Genomic DNA, 26,009 nt, shown 5'->3' with positions numbered 1-26,009 from the left:
CGACCTCACTTCGAGGAACACCAGCATACAGCCACTTCGACGCAGTTGCTCCACCTCCGACCACCGCGGTAATATATTTCTATCTCTTATTGTCTCTCGATCTCTATCTCACTCTCTTTATCTTCATTTTCCAGATTTAGTAATGAACCATTTTTTTTAATGTGTATTTATATTTTATAATTAAAATATATGACAGCCATAAATTTTAAAGAGGTTCAACGGCTTTTGATGCTGCAATGATGATGGTGATGATGACGATGACAATGAAAAATGATGATGACGATAATAATGTTGTTACTCCTACGTTGTTCATAGGATATTGACTAGAGTTGAAGAGCTTGTTTGATGCAAATTTTTGGTTTACACGTTTGATATAAAGTATTATAAGCGTTCATAATAATGTGTGTGCTCTTGAAACAGCCAGGACTTGTCGTGGCTGTAATCTAATATGTTGCAGCTATTTAACCACGACTTGTTGCGGCTAATTTTTGGTATAAAAATATTAATGTAGTGAATGGATTACAAAATGTTAATTATTTTTTCGTATAATGATTCGACGAACAAGAAGAAGACGTAGAATAGAGAGAGAGAGAGAGAGAGAGAGAGAGAGAGAGAGAGAGAGAGGGAGAGAAAACCAATTACTAAAAAAAAATCCTAAATGTCAGATAAAATCAAATGGGATTTTAAAAAATTAAATATATTCCATCGATTTTTTTAATATAGATGTCTTGTTTCATATTTTTTGTTTTTATTATTTGAGAAAAAATTGATAAAGGCTACACCAAAGAGTATTTGGTGTCAAAACACTACACTATCTAAAAACTCTACACATATCCACTCGAAAAGTCCAAATTACCCTTAAGTGAAAACAAAATTGTCCAATACTTCTTCAGATCATTTTGGATGAAAATATACTTAGCGGTCGAAAACAATTGAAATTGACGAAAGTTCATCATTATATAAATGGTCAAATATTTAAGAATTGGTCGAAATTTTGTAGAAATCAGTCGAAAATGACACATAATCTAAATTGGTCGAAAATATACTAAACGGTCAAAAATCCCTAAACTTGATAAAAAAAATTCAAGATATCGATCGAAAATCTGAAAAACGCACATGCATGAGAGAACACGCGAATTTTTGGTCAATAAAAAAAATAAGAACTTATAAATGAACGAACATATGTCAAAACACAAAGGAGATGTATCCATTACTTTCAGATATCGACTTTCAGCTCTTCAAACTTTCAACAATGACATTCTATCTCTTATCTTCTCTTTGTACGTATGAATAACGATGAGAAAATTTGTTGACGTGAAGAATTACACAAAAAAGTTCTCGACAATTCGCGATGAAAAAAGGGTCGACTTTGAATTTATTGAGATAGGCCTCAAAATTCCGTAACGAGATTAAATCCAATTCCAAAATAATGAATTCAAATGTGAAAATCAAAAGAAATATCAAACAGTGGCTCTGGGCTTTTTGTATTAAAATAGTCGTTTGAATAAACAAATACAAAAGGGATAATAATATGAAGATATGTAAGATGTCATGTGCGTAGGAAGGCCTGTTAATATTGTATTTATAGCTGGAGGGAGCAGTTAGCGAGCTCCGATCTTCTAGGGACATGTCGTGCATTGGTGATAAGCGCGTTATAAACGTGTTTGTTTGTACTCTCGGAAGTGAAAAGAAGTTAGTTCGAGAGCATTTTCATGTGTTTTGGAGTGTTTTTCTTAATTTTCAAAGTTTGGAGTTTCAAAGATGACAAATAAAGCATTCGACGACGACGGGGCAATCACAAGGAGTTCAGAACATCTTTCGAATCTCGATTCCGACACCCGGAGCTCAAGATAGGTGGTTCAAGGTGAATCGGACCCGCGAGGCAACGCACAAACTTACAGAGTCTTGTGCGTTTTCCCTGTGCGGTCCCTATGCGGCGCACAGCCATTTGAAGACCCTGTGCGTTCTCCTGTGCGTTTTGTGTGCGGCGCACAGGCTGCCCAGAAAAGACCTGTGCGGCGCACAGGAAGGGGTGTGCGGCGCACAGGCCCTGATTCCAACTTATTTGTCACGCGTTTTAAGTGTAATCCAAGCCGTTGGATGCGATCCGACGGCCCATATGAGCTCCGAAAAACTTAGGAAACCTACAAAAACACTTTAGTTTATTTAGAATCATATCTTTGCTTTTGTTTTCATTCGGCCGCAAAAATCCCGGGAGAGAATAAGCATTCAGAGACGATCATCGTCACCACAATCTCGTTTTCATCATTCACAGTTTTCATCTCTATTCTCTGAATCTTTGGAACTCCCGTTTTTATTAATATAATACAGTTTTATTCATGATTGCTTTATATTCATCGCCGTTTATTTTCCGTTCAATCATGCACTAAATTCATTAAGGGCTATGGTGTAGCAAGTTAGGAATATGGTTATGGATTCAATCATGTCAAATTAATGTTCATATGCTCTATCATGTTTGTTTATTTTAATTCCGTGTGTAATGCTTGAATTCGATTAGCTACCGTGTTCATGATATTAGGATTGCGTATGCTCGGAAGAGATTAGGTTAGTCGTGCACAAGGATTAATTTACCGGGATACATTCCTAGGCTAGACATAGCTAAGCCGTTTCGGAGTCGTGTGAACGTTCTTGTTTTTAATGCTAGCCGTTGTTTTTAGGGGTTGAGATCGAGAGAAGATATCCCGGCATAGGTTTAGATTCTTAGATGTTCGAGAGAAATCTTAGATTACCATTATTGTGAGCGTGATTAGCAAACATAAGAGTGTGTGTTTTGTGTGTAATTCCCGAATCCAAACCATAGGAATAACTTGTGAAGCCGTAGTTCTTGCTTTCTCATTATCGTAATCTTTCGTATTTTAATTGTTTTTAATTTTCGTTTGTTTTGATAACCATCATAATCATCAAATCATTGGGTTCAATTTGTGCTAGTAATCTTGTCAATTTAATTAAACATTTTCCTCGTGGGATCGACTCGTACTTACGAACTCTACTACTTGAGCGACTACGTGCACTTGCGTACGAAAAAATCGCAATAATTGGATCCGAACCTGGTCACCATTCAGCAAGATACCTGTCAATGTAGACCCAGTCTTCACAGAACGGTTATGAAAGACGTATTGTGGTAGATACGTGTTGTCAGGGTCTTTGGGGAGACAATTCGCATACTACAGTTGAGCGAGTTGATTCTCCTTGCGGCAAGGACCAGCTCGCGGATACGGTATCGAGCTGGCTAAGTCAGGTTACTCAGCTCGATTCCTTCAACAAGTTAGTTTCGTGGGCATGGGCCAAATTTTGACTACTTTGGGCCAAGCTTATTGCATTATTGACGGAGGACGAAGTTCAACATCAACAGTCAGTCCCCCAGTTTATTTAGTTCGTAGTAGTGGATAAACAAAAAGATAATTCAAAGTATCCATTCTCGAGGATCGAACGAGCCGACTCCTCGAAATTTCAATAAACTATAGTCAGTATGTATTTTTATAAACTACTATTAACATATTTTAAATAAAATTAATCTTCAAAATTTCAATCTTGAAGTTTAGAATGTATTAATTTTATTTCTGCCAATGGATTTGACGTGTTTCCCCGATGTATTTTAAAATTTTGGAAGTCGTAGAAGAAACAGTTTGTTTTTGTTATTTTCTAAATTTTAATTCATAAATAATTGTAACGGCTCTCTATATATAAATCTATGTAAAAAGTAGAAACACAAATTTTGGTGTATTATCAATTTCAAGTAAATTTTAAATAAATAGTCACGAAATTTTATTAACAAAATTAAAAAAATATTAATAATTATAAATATTCGTTAGTAATTGTAAATAATCATCAAACTCTAAAACTCTAAAAGTAAATAAAATGTTAAAAACGTTCAAATAATAACACGTTACCACTATAATGGTTATTTATTTAACATTTATTAAAAAAAATTGACTATTTAGTAAATCTCTAAATTTGTAAATGTAATTGGGTCAAATTATCCGGTTTATTTCGGTTAATAACTATTAAATAATACTATTATTTACAAAGCAAGAAGAAGTGTGTGGTGAGTCAGAGGGAGCTAGAGAGATGGACTACACAGTTGCGGCGGTGAAAATGACGTGTTCGATGTTGAAGGAGGCGGTGGAGACGGAGAAGGGCAAGATGGTACAAGTGGGAGGGATGATATTCCAGAGAGCGTGGGTGCAGGGCGTTATCGTGTGGTCATCCAATAATCACCTCCTCCTCGACGACGCCACCGATCTCCTCCGCCTCTTTCTTCACCCCAAAACCTCCCTCGCCCCTTGGACCCCTGGTATTTACCACTTTGCCCCTCCCCTCTCTTCTCTTACAACATTTGAGCGTGAAAATAGGATTATCCAGATATTCAATTAATCATCTTCGTTTTTTTATGTATATTTATTTGGTGTGGGGTGAAATGGAAGGAACGTATGTAATGGTGGTCGGCGCTTATGCTATCCGTGCGGGAGAACCACCAACGCTCAAGGTAAGAAGGGTACTATAAATTAAAATCGTTTTATTCAATTTTATTTGTGATTTTACGTTTTTTTATTATTATTATTATTTCTCAGGTTCACAAAATTGTGGATCTGTCAAAATACCCAGAGAGAGAGGCTATGTGGTATTTAGAAGTCATCGAAGCTCACAAGCTCTTCTATGAGGCTCTCATTTAGAGAAAAAGTATATATATGTTTGTATGTAATTGATGCTCTCAAGAACTTGATATGAATATGACCCATTTTGAATGTAACATTCTAATTTTACACACCCAAAAGGCTCGACAAAGATTACGCTACTTCACTCAAACTTTGCAACGAGCATGTGACACTGCACAAATTGTTTTCATAAAACAATATGAGGTGATAGCTGTTGAACTTTTAAAATGCTGTTCAAAGATCAGAGCTCCTTAAAAGGTAAGAGTTACAATATAAATAAAAATAAAAACAAAATGAAGTCTGAAGTGAAATCTTGTGATTATTTTATCTAGCTAGCAGGTTTTAAAATGTGGACACTATTTTTAGCAGCCAGTTTCGGAACACACATCATCACTTCGGCCACCTTACCTTCCTCAAAATATATAAGAAACATATATTTTTTTAACAAAAAATCTAGCTATATAAGTCACGTAAACATAAGCATTTGCGTTTTAGTCAACGTTTTGTAAATTTTTCGTAAATAACCAAAAACTATTGTAAATATTTTGTAAATAATCGTATTTACTAAAAATTTACTGTGTTTTTTATTATTTTGATAGTGTAAATAGATTTACGTGGTTATTTACAAAAAATTAACCAAACGTTGACTATTTCAAAATTTCTGACGTTTCATATGACTAAATAATTACAGGACCTTTTTTTTAATCATTAACACTTTTTTAAGAGAGAAACTTCGGTCATTATCTGGAAGCAGTTTTTTTTTTTTCCCTTAACTAAGCTTACATTTCCGAAATACATCCTACAAATACTGATTCAACTTCCCCTCTTTCGAGTGTCAAGAGCCGATTTTGAGCAACGATTTCCCTCCTTTTCTTCAAACTGTCTGATTCATATAATGATCGTGCCTCGCTCGATATGCCTTTCGCAGCACCTCAACAATCTTCCAATGTCGATTTCTGTCTCGTCTGCAGTGTCGTGCTTTGAGGCGGCCCAGTGATTCAAGATATCACTTATCCTTGTAAGCTGTGTTACTGGCAAGTTAAGGCTACAACAAATACACACTGATATATGGTAGTGAAACAGCATTGCGTGTATCGGTGTAGATGGTACTATAACTCGAGTAGGTCAAGGATACAGATGTTGTTATAGCCTTTGAGTTTGGAGCGTTGAGTGGGAGATCGAGAAGATCGTCTTCAATCAGATCAGATTTGCTCGTTAGGACAGAAACGTACCAACCTAGGCTTTGCGGGCTCATCTCGCTTTCGCGGACTTGAACGAGCAAGCGTAGCATGATATTCCATATCGCACCTCGTGCTTCTGAGTCACCCGAAGCGAAAGGGAATATTTCGAGCAGACCACGCAGGAAATCCAAATCTGGGTTCATTAAAAAAATTCACTTCTTAGAACATTGATATCGAGAAAAGCATTTATAGACGTTTTATTTGACGGAAACAAAAAAGCATACACAGGGCGAAGAGAATCTACCGAGTGATATCTCCTTAGAAAAATCGGCTTCATCGGATAAGATATTTGCAATTAAAACTGCAGCTGTGACACACGAGTTTGCAACCTGCAGCCAAAATCAAAATAGCATCTAAAGTCTCAATCTTTCTTTTTTTATTTTTTTTACTTTTTTTTTACCGGTATTTCTGTTCAAAATTATGCAATAACATCTGTTCAAAGATGCACAAAAATGTACCTCGGCTTTATCTGTGAGTTTTGCTAGTTCACAAACGAGTTGGAAGAGTTTCTTGTTTGAAGAGATCTCTTTGGAATGGCTATCTATAACAGAAATCGCTTCAATGGCACGGAGAATTACATCAAGAATCTGCAACCTGACATTGCACAAAACCGACACCTTAGATGAAAGCATACATACGAAAGCATCTTTTAAGGAAGAAAAAAAAAATGAACGTTAACAATTTTGGCTTAAAACAGAAATTTAACACGGATATCTATAAGGCAATTTATTTTGTTGTGTTTCAGAGAGAGAGAATCTGCGTAATGCACGAACGAAGATGCTTAGTCTAACTTAAAAAAAAAAAACACGATTTAATATTCACACAAAAATATGATGTATATACGCTCTATTAGTATATCTTAGCTGTCTTGCTAGCATACCTTTCGGTCGTTCTTCCAGTCGTCAGATTAGTGATCTCATAACCCAAAAGACTAATAAGTACACTTGCTAAACCCATCTTCATAAGAGGTGGAACCACGATGGAAGCTACTTCCTCCGAGCTTTCAATGATATCTAATAACAGCTCAACACTCTGCAAAAACAAAAACAAAAACAAACTCAAGATACTTGGTCGAATAATTAACAGGTAATAATAATTTCCCAAGATCAGCTCGAGTAATGGAAGTAAAAAAAACTGCAAAAGATGGAATTTTCTGTTTTGGCACCTTTTCTATAAGTTGCGGATTGAGACTATTTTTGGCGATCCATAAAATACGGCACAGAACATGTTCAGCCTGTAATGCCGTAGCCCACGTAAGAGTATCGCTACTTCGGAGTCCCAAACTTAACAATCTGAAAACAAAGCATAACATAAAGCATGAAATCAGGTTACATGGAAGATGTTAAAGCACGCAAAAAATAAAAAATTCGAGCATTGGAAGGATCTAATACAGTTCATCACAAACAGACTACAGAAAGTCCTAAAAGTCATCAGTTATGACAAGTAAGGACTTGTTCCGGAAGAAGAATCGTGATAACCAATGAAAGAAGGTACAGAAAAAAAATTACCGGCAAGCTTCACAAAGGCATTGAGTGTCATCTAAAGAAAGTTGATTCACAATTAAGTCGATCAATCCGTTTGTCGAAATTATGCGTTTCATAAGAGCCTCGTGGCAAGCAAGGTTTCCGAGGATTCCAAGGCTTATCTCCTGAAAAAAGAGATTTAGGATTATCGGTACACGCATATACGAAACCAAAACTGCGAAACCCGATAAATGAAAAGGAATTATTGCTTACGATTGCACGAACGGATTGCTGAACCCTAAAATTTGCAGTGAGAACTTCAAGCAATAGATTTTCGACCTGCGAAATGCAAAGTAAACCAACCAAGCAACGGCTGAGAATTATGATGGACTTGTTATCAAGCTCAACACCAGTTTCAACCATAACATCTATGACCTAAGAGCGCAATATTCCCTAATCCAACAATACAAACCATGAGCTCGGCATGAGTTTTACTTGCAGCAAGATCCCACAAAACACAACCGCATTCTTCCCAAGCTTCTTCTCCTGCTTTTAAACTCTCGTCGGAATCTCCGGGAATCAGTTTCCGGATCAGAGATATCACGTAACTCGGGTCAACCGTTGTTGATACATTAAACACCTGCAACACAGAAATTGAAACATTATGAGGGCATAAACATAAACCAATGTCTACACCAGTTTGTTCTGTAATTTAACTTTCTTAACTCTACTGATTTTGGGTGTTATTCAGTGTAATTTTTTTTTTTTTTTTTTTGTAACAGCTCAGGCAATTTGATGTGTGTTATATATTCTCTGCTCTATGCTCTTCGCAAAATGAGTGAGCTCTAACATTGAGATTTCACAGACAATAAAAAACAACAATTGACAAATAAAGATTAAACGGAGGCGCTGATTGAGTGGTGTTACCTCATCAGACGGAGCAGATGGGTTGTGCGATGGGCCATCAAGATGTTCATCATCATCATCTTCAACTTCGTCTTTCGCCGGAGAGATTGGCTCGTCGTGGTCCATTTTCATTATTTTAGTAATAAGTATAGATGTTAGTGTTTCCCATCGTCTCGTCTTCGTCGTTCGCTTAAAGACATGAATATTCCTTTTTCTTTTCTTTTATTTTATTTTGCTGGAATTAGAGAAATCAAAATAAGTGAAATATGATGTAACTAACCAAGTTTATCATTTTTATTGGTGGAATAGTCCAAGTTTCATTTTATTAAACAAATAGCTCATATATTCGGCTCAGATCATAATGCTCTCACTTCCTTCGCGAATAGACTAATTTAATTAACATACTGGAGTGAATTAGGTTAATTAATTAACTTATTGGTTGAATATTAGCTTAGTTTCTGATTTTTTTGTGCGTAAAGTTAATTTACTAAATGATTGAATTAGGAATTAGTTTAATTAATTGAATGTTTTGAATATCAATTGACTTAAGTTCTTATTTTTGTAAATTTTTTGTGAATTTCAAATCCTTCACGAATCAGTTAATTAATTAACCTAACTCAATTCAGTATGTTAATTAAATTAACCTACTCGCGAATTTACAGTGAATCAACAAAATCAGAGATTTTTCTTTCTCTTCTTCTTTTTCTGCGGCGAGGATTCGTCGAGGCCTCCGTCGAACCGGTTCGACTCGAGGCGGAGAGTCAGCAGTCTCGGGAGACGAGCGAGCTCGGTCGTCGAAATCTCGCCGATGAAACGGTTATGCGAGAAATCCGGTCTTTGGACTGGCCAGAGCTTCGAGATCCCGGAGCAGGAGGGTGTGGCGGCGGAGGATGTGGTGGAGGAGTCGTCGTCAGAGAGGTTTGGGGCGGAGGTGAAAGGGAAGGAGTTAGGGTTAAGGGAGGTTATGGATGATATGGGGTAGTTTAGGTAGTCTATTAAAGTTGGGCTATTTACTTAATAAAATAAAACATGGGCTAGTCCCATAATATCGTTGAGTCAATTTGGCTATTCTTCAAAATAGCCCTTAAAATAATAATATTTGTGTGTGCAAAGCAAGGATCGAAATTCTATCGTTTCGGAACTCAGATTTTACTGGTATAAGGTGGTAAATCAGTCATATATCGTGGAATACAGAAAAAAAAAAAAATAAATAAATATATATGCCGTTGAAGTTACCGTTATCATCAAGGAATACCGTTAAAAATCGTATTTACTGAGAACAACTCAATGAAAAAATATTTATAAAAATTCATATATAACATAGGATAAAAATAGAAATAGTCTATCAAATAGTTCAGCATAGTGATAAACCAAATACCAACACTCAATCAAAGATTAACCATACAACATTTATTTAAAATTATATTAAATTCGGATTTAACAAATAAATTTAAAAAAAGGTAATTTAGCAAAATAGCCCACTTAAACGTTGGGAATTGCAAAATAGTCAAGGTTTGGTAAATATTAGATAAATAGCCAATTTTATATATTTACAAACGTAAATATTGAGTAAATAGCAACTGCCATATTAAGTCACGTCATCATTTATGGCTATTTACCTAATATTTACCAAACATTGACTATTTAGCAATATCAAACGTTTAAGTTGGCTATTTTTCAAATTTTTTGTTTAAAAAAATTGGATACAAAATCAAAATAATGGTAATATTCATGTTAAAATCAAAGTAATTATACATAAACATTCCTATTACACAACTAATTTAACCAAAAAAAAAAAACTCAAAATCACATTTAAATTTAATCATATTTTCGGATCTAACCAAAAAATTGAAAAACTCTCACCAAACACTCGGATTCAACACAATAATGAAGTTAGAATTTAAGAATTTTAACTAAATCATCAAAAACTAACAACAAACTCCATGAAAAACACTAAATATCAAAGATTCGGTGGAAAACGACCACTTACCCAAATCTACGCGAGAGTTTCCGTCGGAATGCGGACATATTTTTTTTGAAGCCAGCCGGAAAGTGGAAAAGATTCCCTGGAAAACAACGGAATAGCGTGAAGAATTCAAGTCTGGGTTGCGAAAAATACCCAAAAATTTTATGTAGATTTGTGATTTTGGGGGAGGATTCCGCCTTTTATACTGTGGTTTTTTTTTATAAATTAAAAAAAAAACACAAAAAAAAAACAAATTGAACCATACCGATTTTCTCGAACCGGGTACTGGTTTGGTTTCCGTCCGACTTCCCTCGGAATCCAAGAAAAACTCCGATTTTATGAGTTCTGGTGCCGAAACTCTAAAAAAAACGGATTCCGATCCGATTTTCGTCCGAAATCCTTGGAATTTCAAACCTCGGTGCAAAGTTTATGAATGTGTCTATTCAATAATTCCGAAAGAATCCTGAATTCTCTAGTGGTCGGGTTCCACAACGCCATGTCCTTGACATCGGTGACGAGAACGAGGCGTTAGAGCAGCCGCGGATTTCGTTGAATTGCGGAAGATAAGACGTGTCAATCTCCTTCGTCACGACATCAATTTCTTCTCCACAGACCAAGATTAGTATGTGTCGTTTGTCGCTGCAGTCAGTGGCGGACCCAAAAGTGAAAAAGTAGAGGGGTCAAAAAAAAAATTTGAGGTAAAAAAAAAAAAAAAAACAAAGTACCCTAAAAATTTTGGTTGGGAGGGGCCCAGGCAACCTCAAAGGGTACACTTAGGTCCGCCACTGGTTGCAGTAGTTTTTTTCTCGTGTGAACGATGGTGGAGATTTCGGGGCATTCCTTGGGCCGCCGAGCGTGAGCTTTCTTTAGACCAGCGTCGTTGGTTATGAAGTCGCGCCATTACTTCGACACGCTTTTGAATCGGATCACAGATTTTGCCGACAATTTTGGTAGAATCTCCTACAGCACTAGGTCTTCCGGCAATTCTTTGCCCAACGGAAACTCCATCATTGTATATAGACTGTGAAGTGGAATACTTTCTTTTATTTCGCTGAATACATATAATCCGGGCAAATTATAATTGAGAAAATGTTTCGTTGCATCACCTATTATTCAAGGTTTCTTCTTTTGTTATTCTTAACGGTAGTAATTCAATAAACAAATAGTTGGTAGTTTCCTTTTTAGTAATAATTATTCATAGTGAACGTTTGTTTGTTCCTGCCTTTAAATAAAAAGAGAAAAAATAAAAGAAATCGTCGCCTGAGAGATTCGAACTCTCGCGGGGAAACCCCATGTACTTAGCAGGCACACGCCTTAACCACTCGGCCAAAGCGACTCAGTTGCTAAATTTGATTTAATTATTTATTTAGCTTGTTTTTCTCTGTTGTCGTTTATTAGCCCCACTTAGTCAAAATGTCCATATTCAATCAAACTAAATCGTTTGAAATGAACGCTTGCTCGATGCTCACTTGGCCATTACTATTTGACATATTGTTCACTGGGACTTTAAATTAAATATATATATATATAATAACCTGTCAAAATTACTCGTGTAGCTCTCATTCTAAAATCTTACAATTACTTTGAAAATTGCCTAACATTTAATCATTAGACTAGATGTACTGACGTTGAGATTGATTATGAAATCTCAATGGAAAACACACGTCAAAGCCGACAGTGCATAGTAGAAAATATTCATCTTCTTTGGACGTAATTGCAAAAGCAATAATTACAAGCGTTTATGTTGGGACCACCTCAAAATTCGTCTAATTTCACTCGATTTTTTTGTCAAAATTTTAAGTTAGCGATTTACCTGCCCGTAATAAGAAAAAACTGTTACGTCCTGTATAAAAATAACCATAAAAACAACTATATTTCAGATTTCATTACAAACTAACTTTCATGGACGATGTACAAGTATAAAAAAAGACCTCAGAAAAGTAAACAAAGCACAAAACAAAAATCAGCAATTCCTCTTCTATATGTGCTGCACATCAAAGAAACACTGTATAATTCGTCAATAGTGCGCGTGTGTGTATATATGTATATATATATATACTTGTATGCACAACTTCATTCCGAGATCATGGTCAGAACAAGGAGAAACTTTTGCGATGATGTTTCGAGTTGCTTGAAGGACGCGGCGGCTGCTGCTCGACCGAGGATGCCCTCGGAGTCGTAGTTGCTACGATTTCGGGTTCGGAGGGCCGGGGATGAAGAAGCTTGCAACCCATTCTGCGAGCAATGGCGAAACGAGGCGAGGCGGCGATGGAGGAGTGGGATTTGGTCACTTTCCTCATCTCGTCCTTGATCTTCCCGAACTCTTCCTCGAGCTCCCCGACCCGGGACCTCATCCTCGCCATGTCACCCTTCAGAGCCCGATTCTCCCTCGCCACCGAAACCCACCCCACGGCTCCTTCGTCCGCGGGCCCCGCCGGCAGCGCCGCCACGTCATCAGCGTCCAAGACGTTGAGGCAGCCGGTGAGGGCGGTCCGGAGGTGCATCTGCTCGAAGAAGAGGACTTGGAGGACGATCCGCAGAGGCAGCCTCTCGTTCTGCGACGCGTGAGCGCACGCGTCGATCGAAAGCCTCTCGAATTCGATCACGTTGCACAGCTCTTCCTTTTCTCTCTCCGAAAGCCACCGGTGCGCCTGAAAACAAACAACCCGCCCGTGAATTTTTTTTTTTTAATAGCTAAATAGTCAATTGAAATTAATGCATTTTTCCTGCTTATTTTTACATAAAAAATAAAAATAAAAAAACTAAAACATCTTGCATGGATGATAAAATCCAAATTACTACGCCTAAAACCCATCATTTTTATCAATGTTAGATCAAAATCTAATTGACTCAAACGAAATTATTTTCTATTATATGGCCGTTTATAAATTTCAGCAAAATAGCTAATACTTGTCTATGTGATTAAATTAATTTAAAGTGACTAAATTGTTTATGCAAATTTTGAATCTTAGTGTCACAATTTGACAGGCATAACTTTGGCTATTTTGCTAAAAATTTGAAACTTTGGCTAATTTGCTAATCAGTTAGCCGACTAATTTGTATAATTTTTCCTTTTTTTTTTTACCTTCAAGTAGATGTCGAGTGAGCGGTAGAGCCCGTCCTGCAAGGCACGAGCGGAGCCCGGGACGGCCTCGGCCAGAGATCTTACTTTGGCGGGCTTCAAGTTGGCGTCGGAAGCGACCTCGGCGATGTAACTGTCGACCAGCTTGGCGACTTTTCTGACCGGCGCGGAGGAGGAGGAAGGCGAGGCCTCGACGCCCGCCGACGCCGGGGAGAACGACTCGACCCTCGACTCCGCCGATGACACGAAGTGCCGTACGATTCTCTGGACGGTGTCGGTGTCGTACAGCGTGTCGGAGTCGGAGTAGCTCGGGATGAGAAGCCCGTCGAGCGTCGCCATTTCCAGCTGCGTCCCGATCCTCCTCTCCAACGAGTCAAGGCACGTTTTGTCGACTCCCAATATGATCCCGACGCGGAGAAGCCCCAGCAAGAAGCGGCAAAAAGATTTCCCTTTTCTATGTGGGAGAAGCTTCTCGATGCTCTCCAGAACGACTCGCTGATCGAGGGCAGCGGGTTTTAAGCTGAAGCTCGTGACCGTTCTGGCTATTACGCCGCTGCTCTGCCATCTCCCGAGCCCCGGGAGGTATTTCCTCGCGTAGTACATGATAGCCCCGACTATGTTCTCGGGCCTTATGCCCTTCGACTCCATAGCCTTGATCAGTCTCTGGAACGAGACGATGCCGAGATACGAGATGTCTTCGAACCACCAGTCGGATTCGGAGCTGCGGATTCGAGCGCCGGTGTTGATCCCGTTCCACAATATGCTTCCTCCGGGGCTTTGCAAGCTTCCGTACATCATCATCGGCCACCCGAACAGACTCGGGTCGGTACAGGCCATCACCGACAAGGCGTTCAAGCATCGGTCCACGATTCGGAGCTTATCGGCTCTTTCCATCAACGCCTCGGAGCTCTGGAGGGTCAAGATGCAATCTTTCCAGTTGTGAAGCACGGTCTTGTAGAAGAAACTCTCTGCCTTGGAGATCAAGTTTCCTTCGCCGAGCTCTTCCGACATTTCGAGGTAGTCCGCGGCGCAGTAGACCGTCACAATGTTTTTCGGAGTGAATTCGATTCTGACGCCGTAGCAGAACTTGGCTGCGATCAAGAAAGCCTCGGGCCCGCCTGGGAATTCTTCCAGAGTTGTGGTCAGAGTCTTTACGTTCTTGGATTCTTCGTGAATGCGTGAAATCTTCCCACATTTTGATATGAGAGGAAACTGTGGAGTTCATATGTGTCATCATAAATACGAAGAAAAAAAAAATTCGAATAAAAAGAATTGAATACATTATCATTCTGCCATTACCATGAGTTCTGTAGTAGTGTTTCAGTTAAGGCTATTTATTTTTAGCTCAACTAACATTAATAAGAAATTCATGTAAATCTAGGACGAAGATTAATAAAAAGAAAAACTCAACAGAAAGGTTGAAAATGTGTTGACAGGGTTATACAGATCCACGTTCCTCAGGACTACAATTATTTTGTAAAAAATAATCCCATGCCATAAGTGTGTTTTATAGTCATAACCAGGTGAAACTAAATGAATGTTCATACATATGCCAACAAACACATAAATTTTGATGTAAATGGACCCAGAGAGTGGTTGTGAATCTTTAAGGCAATATTAACTGTCCTTTGCTACCGGAGTAATGGCAATGAACTAGCCGAAGCTTCTCTAATGGACCAATGATATGCGATTAAGAATGTACGAACAAAATCTCGATAGTACGACAAAATTGTCGAATAAGAAACGGTACAACACCATATTCAGGCAGTACCGCAACAAAATATGAAAGTTGCAGAGTAATAGTATATGAATGAACATGCCCATCAAGAAAAAAAAGTATTAAAACCAAATCATATTCCACAATTTATTAGGAAAAACAAATAGCGGTTTACCCTGTGAAGATGGAAATTAACTCCGTCCACCGAGATTATGATGTCGCTCGGCAATCCTGCCTTGTAGAACCTTGCAATCCAATTACCCAAAAAAAAAGGAAAGCCCGTCAATTTTCTCAAACCTAAACATAATCTGCAATACTGTTTTGAGTTTTTTTTTTCCATGGCTCACTACTTATTACACGCAACAAGAAATGGGTCAAGCCTAATAAACAAAAAAAAAAAGGCTAATTGTGGTTGTTGAAGGAAACTTGTGCCATAAAAGCTTGAAGAGCACACTGATCTTAAATAATTTAATTAGACCAATCTGAGAGTGTAAAAAAGCCAATGAGTCTTAGAAACTAGAACCAGAAATTAAATAGTGGATTGATGAATGAAGCAGAAGAAGCGTTGATGAAAAGACATTGACATACCAGTCGTTGCCTTGTTTGTGGAACCCAGAATCCTTGCCAGCTGGAGCCATGGGTAAGTAAAGCAAGAAAACACACACACACACAAATGATCTGCTTCTCTCTCTCTCTCTCTCTCTCTCTCTCTCTCTCTCTGTGACAAGTTCAAGTTCAAGAGTTGAGTTTTTTCATGTAGAGATGTCAGTGGTGGAGGTTGGAGAAGTAGACATCAAATTATTCCCTTTGTAATGTTTAGAATTTAGATGGGCAAAGAAACCAACAAAAAAAGCAAAAGGCTTTAAGAGAGAGAGAGAGAGAGTTCATAATTCATTTCTTAGCAATAGACGGTAATAGAAGAAGTAGGTAGGTGAAAAAAGGTAAGGTCTAGTCCACCAAGACATGGTCAAATACGAGTCAAATAAGTGCCTCTCTCTCTCTTTCTCTCTCTCTCTCTCTCTCTCTCTCTCTCTCTTTGCCAATAAAAATTGCTTCTTTCTTCATCAAACCAACTCACACAACACTATGAATATCTCTTTTTTTCATCTCTCTCTCTTATTTAAACGTCAAGAATTTGAATTTGTTTTAACAAAGTGTATACACACACAGACCCTGGCAGAGGAGAGAGAGAGAGAGAGAGAATGGCTTGTTTGTAAAGGAAAGCACGGGAGGATTAAACAATAATTATAAATGAAAGGAAAAAAGCGACGAAGCAAGCCAAGTGGGGTTTTTTTTAAGGAAAAAGGGAATAGAAAAGGTTTTGGGGGTTGTGTTCGAGGATCGACGTTGTCGAGAGGGAAAGAGAGGGCTAATGATAAGGTGTTTGTTTGGTGACTGGTTTGTGCCTTTGTGGTGGTGGTTTGTCTGGGGCTTTTCTCCGAACATCTCGCCTGCAATAATCATTGTCTTTACAGTGCAGAGAAGAGAAGCTGTGGCGATTGATTGGGATTGGAGAGAAAGAAAGAGTCGTCTTTCTCACGGTGCTCTTTTAAGAAAGCGTGACAAAGATAGAGACAGAGAAAGGTCTGCCAAGTGGGTCCCACTTTCACCATTGCAACACACACTCTGACAACGGACATTCTCTACACCCTCCCTCACATACTAGATTGCTTCTCCGTCTTTATTTATATTATATTGTTCTTTTGGAATTTTATATTTTTGTGTTGTCACTGTAATTTTTTTATATCGAAATTGAATCTTCTTCCTGTAAATTACTAATTAAAAATAAAGTAGCTACGATTCTTTATAGATTCATTTTCATGACAAGTTTGCACAATAACTTATATAAATAATTTTTTTAAGGTTATGCATATGTTTTTTTTTTTGACCCATGGGTTGTAACTTATATCTTATATGTGTAAAATTGGAAACTTAAAGCATAAATGTAAATTGTTTAAATTACATGTAAATAATGGTATCCAGATGTCATTGGCACTTTTCAATAAATATTGTCGGATTACCAGTCAAAATTACTGATTTTCAACTGGTGAAATTTTTACGGGATACCAAGCGGTCAAATGTAATTATCATGTTAAAGTTAAACGATTAGCTAATGACGATTAATAGAGTAGCTCAAAAAGAAATTAAAAAGGAATGTAAATGAACTAAATATAAGATTGGGTAATTGGAGAGTTCATAATCATGGACGAAACCAATAAAGAGTCGGAGGAGGCTATAGACCCCTCGCAAATTTTATTTTTCGGCACTTTTTGTCAGTTTTTACATTTTTTTATCCTTAATATTTACATATCAGCTCCTCCCTCAACTCTTTTTTTTATTATTTTTTTTGTATATTAGCCCCTTAACTTGAATTCTTGATCTCGTCCCTTCTCAGAATAATATTCAAAGAAACCTATCCGATATGTTTTAAGTTTCGATGACGAAATTTTTTGAAGAGAAACATTGTTGTAAGACTGATATTTTATAATAGCTCTTGTGAAATGTGTATGGATAAAACTCTTTCAAAATGTAATAAATAAAGTTCAATGGAAATTTAATGCATAGTTATGAATTATGTTAGAAATATTTTAGAAATTAGTTTTGGTACGACGAGTATAAAGATTTCAAAAAGGACCTTGAAGAGTAGAATATGTAAAACGAAGCTCTTTTTACTAAAAATTTGTAACAACATAAAGGAAAAACTTTTGTCACGACTCGCGAGGGACAGCTCACCCATGAGCCGCGACTGATCAACTCAAAATCATACATAACTCATAACATAAACATATATACTAGTCCTTTACCAAAATCCGGGAAAAAATTTCGCTTTTAATCACAAACTTTCTTATAGCGACTCATATACATATACGTTTCTAGACGTGTTCTATAAAACGTTACAAAATAGATTAATTATCGGTTTGTAAGACCCCATAGCCCATAGATCAATGCGATACGCGCTCGATCTCAGTCTTCAACTCCGTTTACAGCATACGAACCTTCCTCTTATCTACATTACCAATGATCATAAAGATATGAGTCGAATGACTCGGTAAGTGAGAGTCTATCTAGAAAAGAGAAGAAAATAAATGTCATGTGACGTGCAAACAAGCACATAAGAATGCATAATGAGGCGCTAGATGAAGCTAGAATCTAACGCTAGAGCATGACTAACGGGTGCTAGCACACTCTACTTACGTACTTGCCGCTCTGCAAGGTCATATAACATCCTCTAATACAACCCTTAGAACGACAAATAGTCGGCCTCAAACCTCGAGCAGCAGACTTACGGCAGTTTGGGTGTTATAAGATTGTCTAGGATCCACTAGTTGTATCGTCTTCATCTCGACGACGGTGCAAATATGCTGCCTCGGCACGGAAAATGGTTTGCACTTGGCGACATCCATTGGCCCTCAACACAAGTCGGTAACTTGTCGGTACCATCGACAAATATTGATTAAGATTCGGGTACCTTGCAGCACGCAGAGTACACACATATGCTATCACAAGAGAACACCTCGGGATAAGCCTAAAATAATTAATGTTTCCCTTTTTGTGTTGATAAGTGTTTTAGGAAGAAAACTCGGGACGTGACTCCCGATACTTCTACTCTTGGTTCGAATTCAAGAGTCACTCAATACTCTCTTGTAATCTCGTTCTAATGGGTCAAGCTAGTGAAAGCTTAAGAGATAGCTATATCACATAACAGAGGTTGAGCTCTAACGAATCTAGGTTTAAACCTATCGTGAGAATATGCATCTACATTTTCAAGAGTAGATGGCCGAAGCTTTAATCTTGTTAGTGTGTCAGTTTTAAAGTTTTCACCTACTCTCGTTTACTAACACATAAGATGCACGTAAAGCTTTTTATTCCATTGGTAAGTAGTTGACCTATGTCTTCACACTTACTTCGATCTCCAGCTCCTGCTGCTTTCTGGTCTCAACGTTTTCGTTCGTGTGACTACCAAAGCTAATGGAGGAAGAACCTGCAGATCGTTGAGCAGATTAAGATATGGTAACATATTAGCTAGTCAATCTAGACTAGAACTTGAAGAGACTTCGGTTCGCTGCAAGAGATACTGAAAGAGTGTGCTCAATAACTTGACTATGTTGCTTATTTATAGATTTTGGTTCCCCGGTTGAGAATCCGAAAGTCTCGTACCGTAAAACATGATGCGCAAAATAAAATCATTTACCAACCGTTGTGAACATCAAATAAGGAATTTATCGACTTTTAACATGGTCTAAATTTATCACAAAAGTATCTCACTAAACGAAGAAGTCATAAACTTCATAAATCTCAATAAAATAATCTTAAACGGGACCGAGGTTCCAAATCATAACCTTAAATTGCGTAATTAAAACATGAGCACAACAACGAACACAAAAATCACAAAATCTTCAATGGTGAACTAGACGCGTGACAATCGAACATAAACTCACGAGTTTATATGTCGATTTCTTATTTCCCTTCTTTCACCGTCTTTGTTGAACCAGAACGTGTCAATACATGTTCGCTAATCCTTCGATCTTCTAACCATGCTACAAGTTTCACACAAACACGAAATCATACTCGAGTTTCAAATAACAAACACCAATCACTCGGTTACTCGACGGAGCCCGAAAGATTTCGAGATACAAAACAAAATCGACTATTCTATGCCAAACAAACAGCCAAACCGATCCAGATACAATACACAAAAATAACCGAAACTTTATTCTCAAACTCGAGCTCATAAATTTTAGTCTCAGCACATGGTAAAGAGTGTATCATAACTTCGGCTACACAACTTGAAATTAAACGATTCCAATTTCATAGTAAATCTAGAATCCGTAGCTTTCTAACGAGATACTATAAGCAAAATTTGAATCACAAAAATATCTCAAAAACAGCCTGTAAAATTTGTTCACAAGTTCTGAGTTCCAGATTTTACAGCTTTGAAACACTGATTTCAAAAACTCATATCTCATTCAACACTTACTGTATTTTCACGTTCTTGGATGTTTTAGAAAGCCATTAAGTGCAATATCCATGAAAAATACCAACACAAATAATATCAGACTATTCACTTCCATTTTACCAGTCAATCCAGCTTAGTTTATCAAATCCAACATTAATTTAAATAATCAACGAATAAAATTTGAGCCCACTCAAGGAATTCACGAATTCAAAACAAGGAAATAAAAGCCCCAATTCTTAAATTTGAAACCCAAAAAATAGGGATTTTGGGGTTTCTCTACTTGGCTGTGTGAATCGAAGAACACGGACTGGATTCTCTTCGTTTCCTCAGCGAAAATCACGTCGGAACCCAAGAAAAAGACCAACCGAGTATAAGGGTTCAACCCTAGAATTTCTTCATTGAAATACAAAGAAATCAAGGAAGAAGAAGAAGGGTTCAGAGAAGAGAGTGAACGTGCTTACCTCGCACAACTTATGGCTCAAATTTGAATTTCATTTCGAATAGGTCCTCCGAATTGTTGCAAATCGGTCCTTTCTTTTATATAGATTCATATTCAATCCATAATTTAATGGAAAATAATTCCATAATTTAAACCGAGAATTTTTCCATTCGGTTTGATTAATTTAAATATATTCAATGTGACTCAGAAATAATTCTCACTCTTGAGAATTTATTTATTTAATTAATTTCTGGAATGTCGACTCGGAACTTAGAACAGAGCAGGATATTTCTTTTGTATTTCACTCTCGAGCTCCTAGATGGCATATTCCTCAGCATGCCTCTTTCACATCACTTTAACCAGAGGGATGGTCTTATTTCTCAAGACATTTTTCTTGCGATCGAGGACTGCAACAGCTGGCTCTTCATATCTTATCTCGAGAGATATCTCAACATCTTGATCTTGCAGGACATGCGAATGGTCAGGTATGTACTTTCGCAGCATCGATATGTGGAATATATCATGAGCATTACAGTGGTAAAGCCAAAAAATAGTATGTCTTACCCACACGTTATAGAATCTCAAAAGGTCCAATATACATTGGACTGAGCTTGCCTTTTTTCCGAACCTCATAACTCCATGCATTGGAGAGAGTTTCAAAAACACTTATCTCATGCCTCAAACTCTAGAGGCCTTCTTTGCTTGTCTGCGTAGCTCATCTGACAGCTTTGAGATGTCTTCATCCAGGATTGAATCTTTTGATCGCTTCGACGGTTTGTTCCAGCATCCCAGGCCCTATAATCTTGCTCTCACCAACTTCATCCCAATGAACTGGAGAACGACATTTTAGTCCATAAAGAGCTTTATTGGGTGCCATACAAATTAAAGCTTGGTAGCTGTTGTTGACGAGAATTCGACCAGTGGAAGATAGTGATTCCACAAACCTTGGAAGTCCAAAACACAAGTTCGAAGCATATCTACCAGCATTTGGATGGTTCGATCACTATGGCCATCGGTCTGTGGATGAAAACTAGTGTTGAATTTCAACTTTGTCCCTAAGTTCTATTGTAGACTCTTCCAAAACTTTGACGTTGAATGAGTATCACGATCAGAGACAATTGAACTAAGAACCTTATGGAGATGTACGATCTCCTTGATCTAGAGTTCAGCGAGTTTAGCCAAGGTGTAAGTGGTTCAAATGGGGAAGGAAATTAGTTGATTTAGTCAACCAGTCCACAATGACCAAAACTGAGTCATGGCTAGTTGTGGTTTTGGGAAACGCATAAACAAAATCCATCGTAATCTGGTCCCAAGTCCATTGTGGAATATCAAGTGGTTGCAGCATTTCAGTTGGTTTTTTATGCGTTGCCTTAATCTAATGGCAAGTTAAGTATCTTTGGACGAGTCCAGCTACATCCTTCTTCATTCATGGCCATCAGTAAACCTTCTTTAGGTCTTGATACATTTTTTTATTAAACTAGGATGTACCTAGTACAAATTTTCGAGAGATTCTTGCATCCATTGCTTCTTGATTTCCTCATTTGACATTACACAAACTCTTCTATTGCACCTCGGGATGTTTTCTCGTCCAACTTGAAGTCACCTTCATTGCCACTCTGAGCATCAAACTGTTGGAATTGATCTAGGGTTAAGAAAAGATTTAACACTTCGAGCAAGCGGCGGAATTTAAAAATTTTCTTTAAAACAAGTAAAACAATTTTACTAACCTAGACAAAGAGCAAGTACATATAAATTAAAACTATTAATGAGCATTATATGTTTACTAACCTTTGAGAAGCTTGAACGTTGAGAAGCCTTAGGAAGGTTGAAATGTTCGTCTCCCCTCGCAGCACATCGTTCTTCTTTCCTCGGGAACTCGAGCAACCACAAAAGTTTATATCACAAGAATCACTCGAGAAAGAAAGGAATTGGTGTGTGGGCACTTTTAAACACGACGACTCAAGAACAAGTCTCAAAGTCAAAGAGCTAAAACACTAGGTCAAATGTGGACCTAGGTGCCAAAACAAAAACGAAAGAAAACTAGAGAGAGAGGGAGAGGGGCGGCCACCACAAGGTCTAAAGAGAGAAGCTCTCAATCTCTAACTTATGTGGAATGAATGAAATGAGAAGAATGAGGGCTCTATTTATAGGAGAGAGATTACCTTCAATAAGGTAGTTTCCTCTTCTATAGAATATCACATATTCATGAGCAAAAAAATCCTTATTTCTCATTCTCGTTTTAGACGTGTGACATGAGCCTTCTAGAAGCAAGATTGTTTCCTCTTTTGTTTGCCTTCACCTTGCCTTGGCCGCCCAAACACTTTCCCTCCTAGAGGAAATTTATTTCCTCTTTTTCTTTTTGCAAGTATATTCATACATTAATGCACAAAATTATCTCTCTTTTTCTTTGGTATGGACGAGTGAGACTTCTAGAATGGGCTTCTAGATTTTTCTTCATTTGTTCATGACAACATAAGAAAAGTCCATTAAGAATTTTCAAGTAAAATTCTATGAAATGAAATTAATCCTCAAGGCCCAATAATCTCTTCATGGCCGAGTGGTTTAAGTTTCATTTGTCATATTCATATGACAATGTCAAAAAATTAATTGACATTCATTTCGTCCTATGTCCAAAAAGATAATAATACCCTTTAGACAATTTTCGTAAAACTTGTCTCGTTCTTGTTTTGACTTAGCTTCTAGTTTAACTATTCTTACTCGATATGATTTGTGACAGTGACATTATGGATCCAAATGAACAAAGCTTGAGGTAAAATACTTGGACTCAAAAGTTCACAAACCTTTTCCAAGTTCAGCTTAATGTCAACTGACTCCACTAAAGAGTTTACACTGAGAATCTCTCGGTTCAAATGAATTTATTTTCTACTCAAGAATTCAACTTAATTGTGATGAGTGGATCCACTGAATATTATCTATGTTTATTCTTCATGAATATCATCAGCTAGTCGGGATTTACAAAATTACCATTTTACCCTTCTAGCAGTTATTTCCTCAACTCCTTTGTCGCTTGTGAATAAGTTAGAAACAATGTATTGACGAGGAGCTAACAAGTCACACTGATTCATCCAAAAGATTCATGACTCAATTTGGACACTGGCCAGTTCATTTATTCACATTCCAAGGAACAAAGCATGAGGTGATATACATTGCATTTCAGCAATTTTGTACATGAATTCCGTATCTATGAGATCTTCACAAAGTTACTCATGACATCTTCATAACTTAGTACTTCACCAATAGGTCCTGTTCAGAATCACATAGTGAGTCCGAACTCTGACTTTCTCAAATGAGAATACGTAAGCTATGAAATGGCATGTCTCATTTCAGGATTGAGGTAAGCATGATGCAATTCATACGTAGTGACCTCGAGACATAAGAGGTTAAATGGTTTGTTCTTATCTTGTCTCTAGAAGTGCACTGGTCAATTCAGTACCTTCGGAAGATATCTAGAAGAACTATAGAGTCTCCAACTCTCAATGTCCCATAACCAGACATTATATATTCTACTAACAATCGTACTGAGATCAATAGTCCTTTGATCCTTAGATTGCGAATATATTGTTTTAAGCAAACCATGAAGAGTTTGTTCATGCAAATCTAAATTTGTCTCTTCATATGTTGTTAGGTTTGTTTATGATCTAAAGACTGAGGTTTTATCATAAAGCTTAAGACAAGGAAGAATGAATGAACATCTCAACTTTTATTAATAAATAAGCAATTACAAGCAAGAGTCTTCGTGAGACTTTCACTACTACAAATTTGATTTTCTGATGCGCATGACTATCAGATGCGACTAGTCGCACCTAAATATCGCATCTAAATGACTTGCGGGTGTGACTAGTCGCACCCGATTGTCACCCAGAAGTCCAAAAAATTTCGCTGAAATTGTTTTTTCTTTCGAGTATCAGGTGCGACTTGTCGCACCAGATAGTTAAAAAAACTTTTAGGTGCGACAAAGTCGCACCTGATTGTTTAAAATTTTAAGCGGGTCAATTCTCCCCCCTCTTTTTCATTCAGTTATGATGTCGCTTTCATAATTAATTTTTTTTTAATATTATCCGATGAGACTAGTCGCACCTGATAAGTTATCGGGTGCGACTAGTCGCACCGGAAAGACCCATCGGATACGGTAAAGTCGCAGTGTAATTTAGGTTTTTGTATAAAATCAAATCTTATGCACTTCGTCTTCTCCAGTTGTTCAGCCGTTTTAAAAAAAAGCTCTATCTCTCTCTCTCTCTCTCTCTCTCTCTCTCTCTCTCTCTCTCTCTCTCTCTCTCTCTCTCTCTTTCTCTGCCTCACTGAGACCACGACCTCCGCGCGCTTCTCTACCGGATTTTCTCCGCCGTCGTCCCTATTGCGACCTCCACCGGTATTTCTCCAGTTGTTCGGCCGATTTTAAAAAAAAAAGCTCTCTCTCTCTCTCTATCTCTCTCTCTCTCTCTCTCTCTCTCACTGAGACCACGACCTCCGCGCGCTTCTTTACCGGATTTTCTCCGTCGTCGGCCCTACTACGACCTCCACCGGTATTTCTCTCTCTCTCTCTCTCTCTCTCTCTCTCTCTCTCTCTATCACTCACTGAAATTGAAGCTCGGTCATTAAACTCTGAATGTCTCTCTCTCTCTCTGCCTCACAGCCACGTCCCGAGCCCCTCCGAACATCGCCGGGCGCTCAGCCCCTTGGCTTTGAGCCCCTCCGACCACAGCTCCGGCGCTGCGCTGTTCTGCCGAGCCCCGTTCCCATGGCCTTCCAATACCCGGAGCCCGCTGCCTTATTCTGCCGAGCCCGGTTTGGGTACTTCCTCTCCGACGCAGGGCCGCTATCCCGAGTCCTTGTCTCCGGCGTGACCTGCTCCCTCTCCGAGTCCCAAGTTGTATTTTTTTTTCTGTTTAAGTATTAATTTATATATTGTATGTATATATATATTGTATAGATTTTATTGTATATTGTATATATATGTAATTAGTATATTGTATATTGTATGTTTAGTTTATATTTATTAGGTATTAATTTGTATATGGTGTTAAGTAATTTTAATTAGATTAAGTTTATATGTGTTAGGAATTAATTTGTATATGTGTAGCTTAATTAGTATTAATTTGATAATTTTACATTTTTAGTAATTTTGTTAAGTTTAATAATTCCGTTAGTTTAGGTTAAAAGTTTAAATTAATTGTAACTTAATTAGTATTAATTTGATATCTTCAATTGTTTAATAATGTGATTAGTTTAGGTTAAAATTAAGTTTTCATTGTTTTTTGACATGTTTTTATATAGTTTTTGATATAGTATAGGTTAGTGTTTAGTTTAAATTTGTTTTGTTTTAATTAGTTTTGATTTATTGTAATTTATCAATTAGGAATTGTAATTTATCAAGTTTTATTTGTGTTTTGTGACATGTTTTGATAATTTGTGACATGTTTAGTATAAAATTAAGTTTAGGTTAAAATTAAGTTAATGAATTTGTGATTAGTTGTGTTTAGTTGATTTAACATGAAATGAAATTGTAACTTTAACTGTACATAAGTAAAGACTACAACTCTT

The 26,009-nt window shown here is 37.4% G+C and overlaps 3 protein-coding genes and 1 non-coding gene across 4 annotated transcripts; 1 reads left to right on the top strand and 3 right to left on the bottom strand.

Annotated features, from left to right (window-relative positions):
• Window positions 1-4,052: 4,052 nt before the first annotated feature.
• On the top strand, window positions 4,053-4,701 carry LOC149381276 (recQ-mediated instability-like protein). Its single transcript, XM_089601576.1, has 3 exons — window positions 4,053-4,315; window positions 4,446-4,507; window positions 4,593-4,701. Exons 1-3 carry the CDS (start codon window positions 4,090-4,092, stop codon window positions 4,692-4,694), a joined length of 390 nt encoding a protein of 129 aa, XP_089457702.1. The 5' UTR covers window positions 4,053-4,089; the 3' UTR covers window positions 4,695-4,701.
• A 528-nt stretch (window positions 4,702-5,229) lies between these two features.
• Window positions 5,230-8,540, bottom strand: LOC149381275 (ARM repeat superfamily protein). Its single transcript, XM_089629861.1, has 10 exons — window positions 8,308-8,540; window positions 7,853-8,020; window positions 7,654-7,719; window positions 7,426-7,565; window positions 7,083-7,209; window positions 6,798-6,949; window positions 6,376-6,511; window positions 6,162-6,246; window positions 5,812-6,050; window positions 5,230-5,699 (listed from the first exon to the last, which is right to left on the bottom strand). The coding sequence occupies exons 1-10, from the start codon at window positions 8,416-8,418 to the stop codon at window positions 5,565-5,567; spliced, it is 1,359 nt and encodes a 452-aa protein (XP_089485987.1). The 5' UTR covers window positions 8,419-8,540; the 3' UTR covers window positions 5,230-5,564.
• A 2,966-nt stretch (window positions 8,541-11,506) lies between these two features.
• TRNAS-GCU (transfer RNA serine (anticodon GCU)) lies at window positions 11,507-11,588 on the bottom strand. The gene has a single exon. It is a non-coding gene; the product is annotated as a tRNA-Ser (tRNA).
• A 505-nt stretch (window positions 11,589-12,093) lies between these two features.
• Window positions 12,094-16,831, bottom strand: LOC149381273 (Phototropic-responsive NPH3 family protein). Its single transcript, XM_089600839.1, has 4 exons — window positions 15,640-16,831; window positions 15,227-15,296; window positions 13,338-14,546; window positions 12,094-12,903 (listed from the first exon to the last, which is right to left on the bottom strand). The coding sequence occupies exons 1-4, from the start codon at window positions 15,687-15,689 to the stop codon at window positions 12,343-12,345; spliced, it is 1,890 nt and encodes a 629-aa protein (XP_089456965.1). The 5' UTR covers window positions 15,690-16,831; the 3' UTR covers window positions 12,094-12,342.
• Between the last annotated feature and the right edge of the window lie 9,178 nt (window positions 16,832-26,009).

The sequence above is a fragment of the Urtica dioica genome, chromosome 11 (assembly GCF_054948205.1).
Source record: "Urtica dioica subsp. dioica isolate 48M chromosome 11, U.dioica_male_clone48M_v1_H2, whole genome shotgun sequence".
Taxonomy (NCBI): Eukaryota; Viridiplantae; Streptophyta; class Magnoliopsida; order Rosales; family Urticaceae; genus Urtica; species Urtica dioica.
This window is presented reverse-complemented; position numbering and strand designations above follow the sequence as displayed.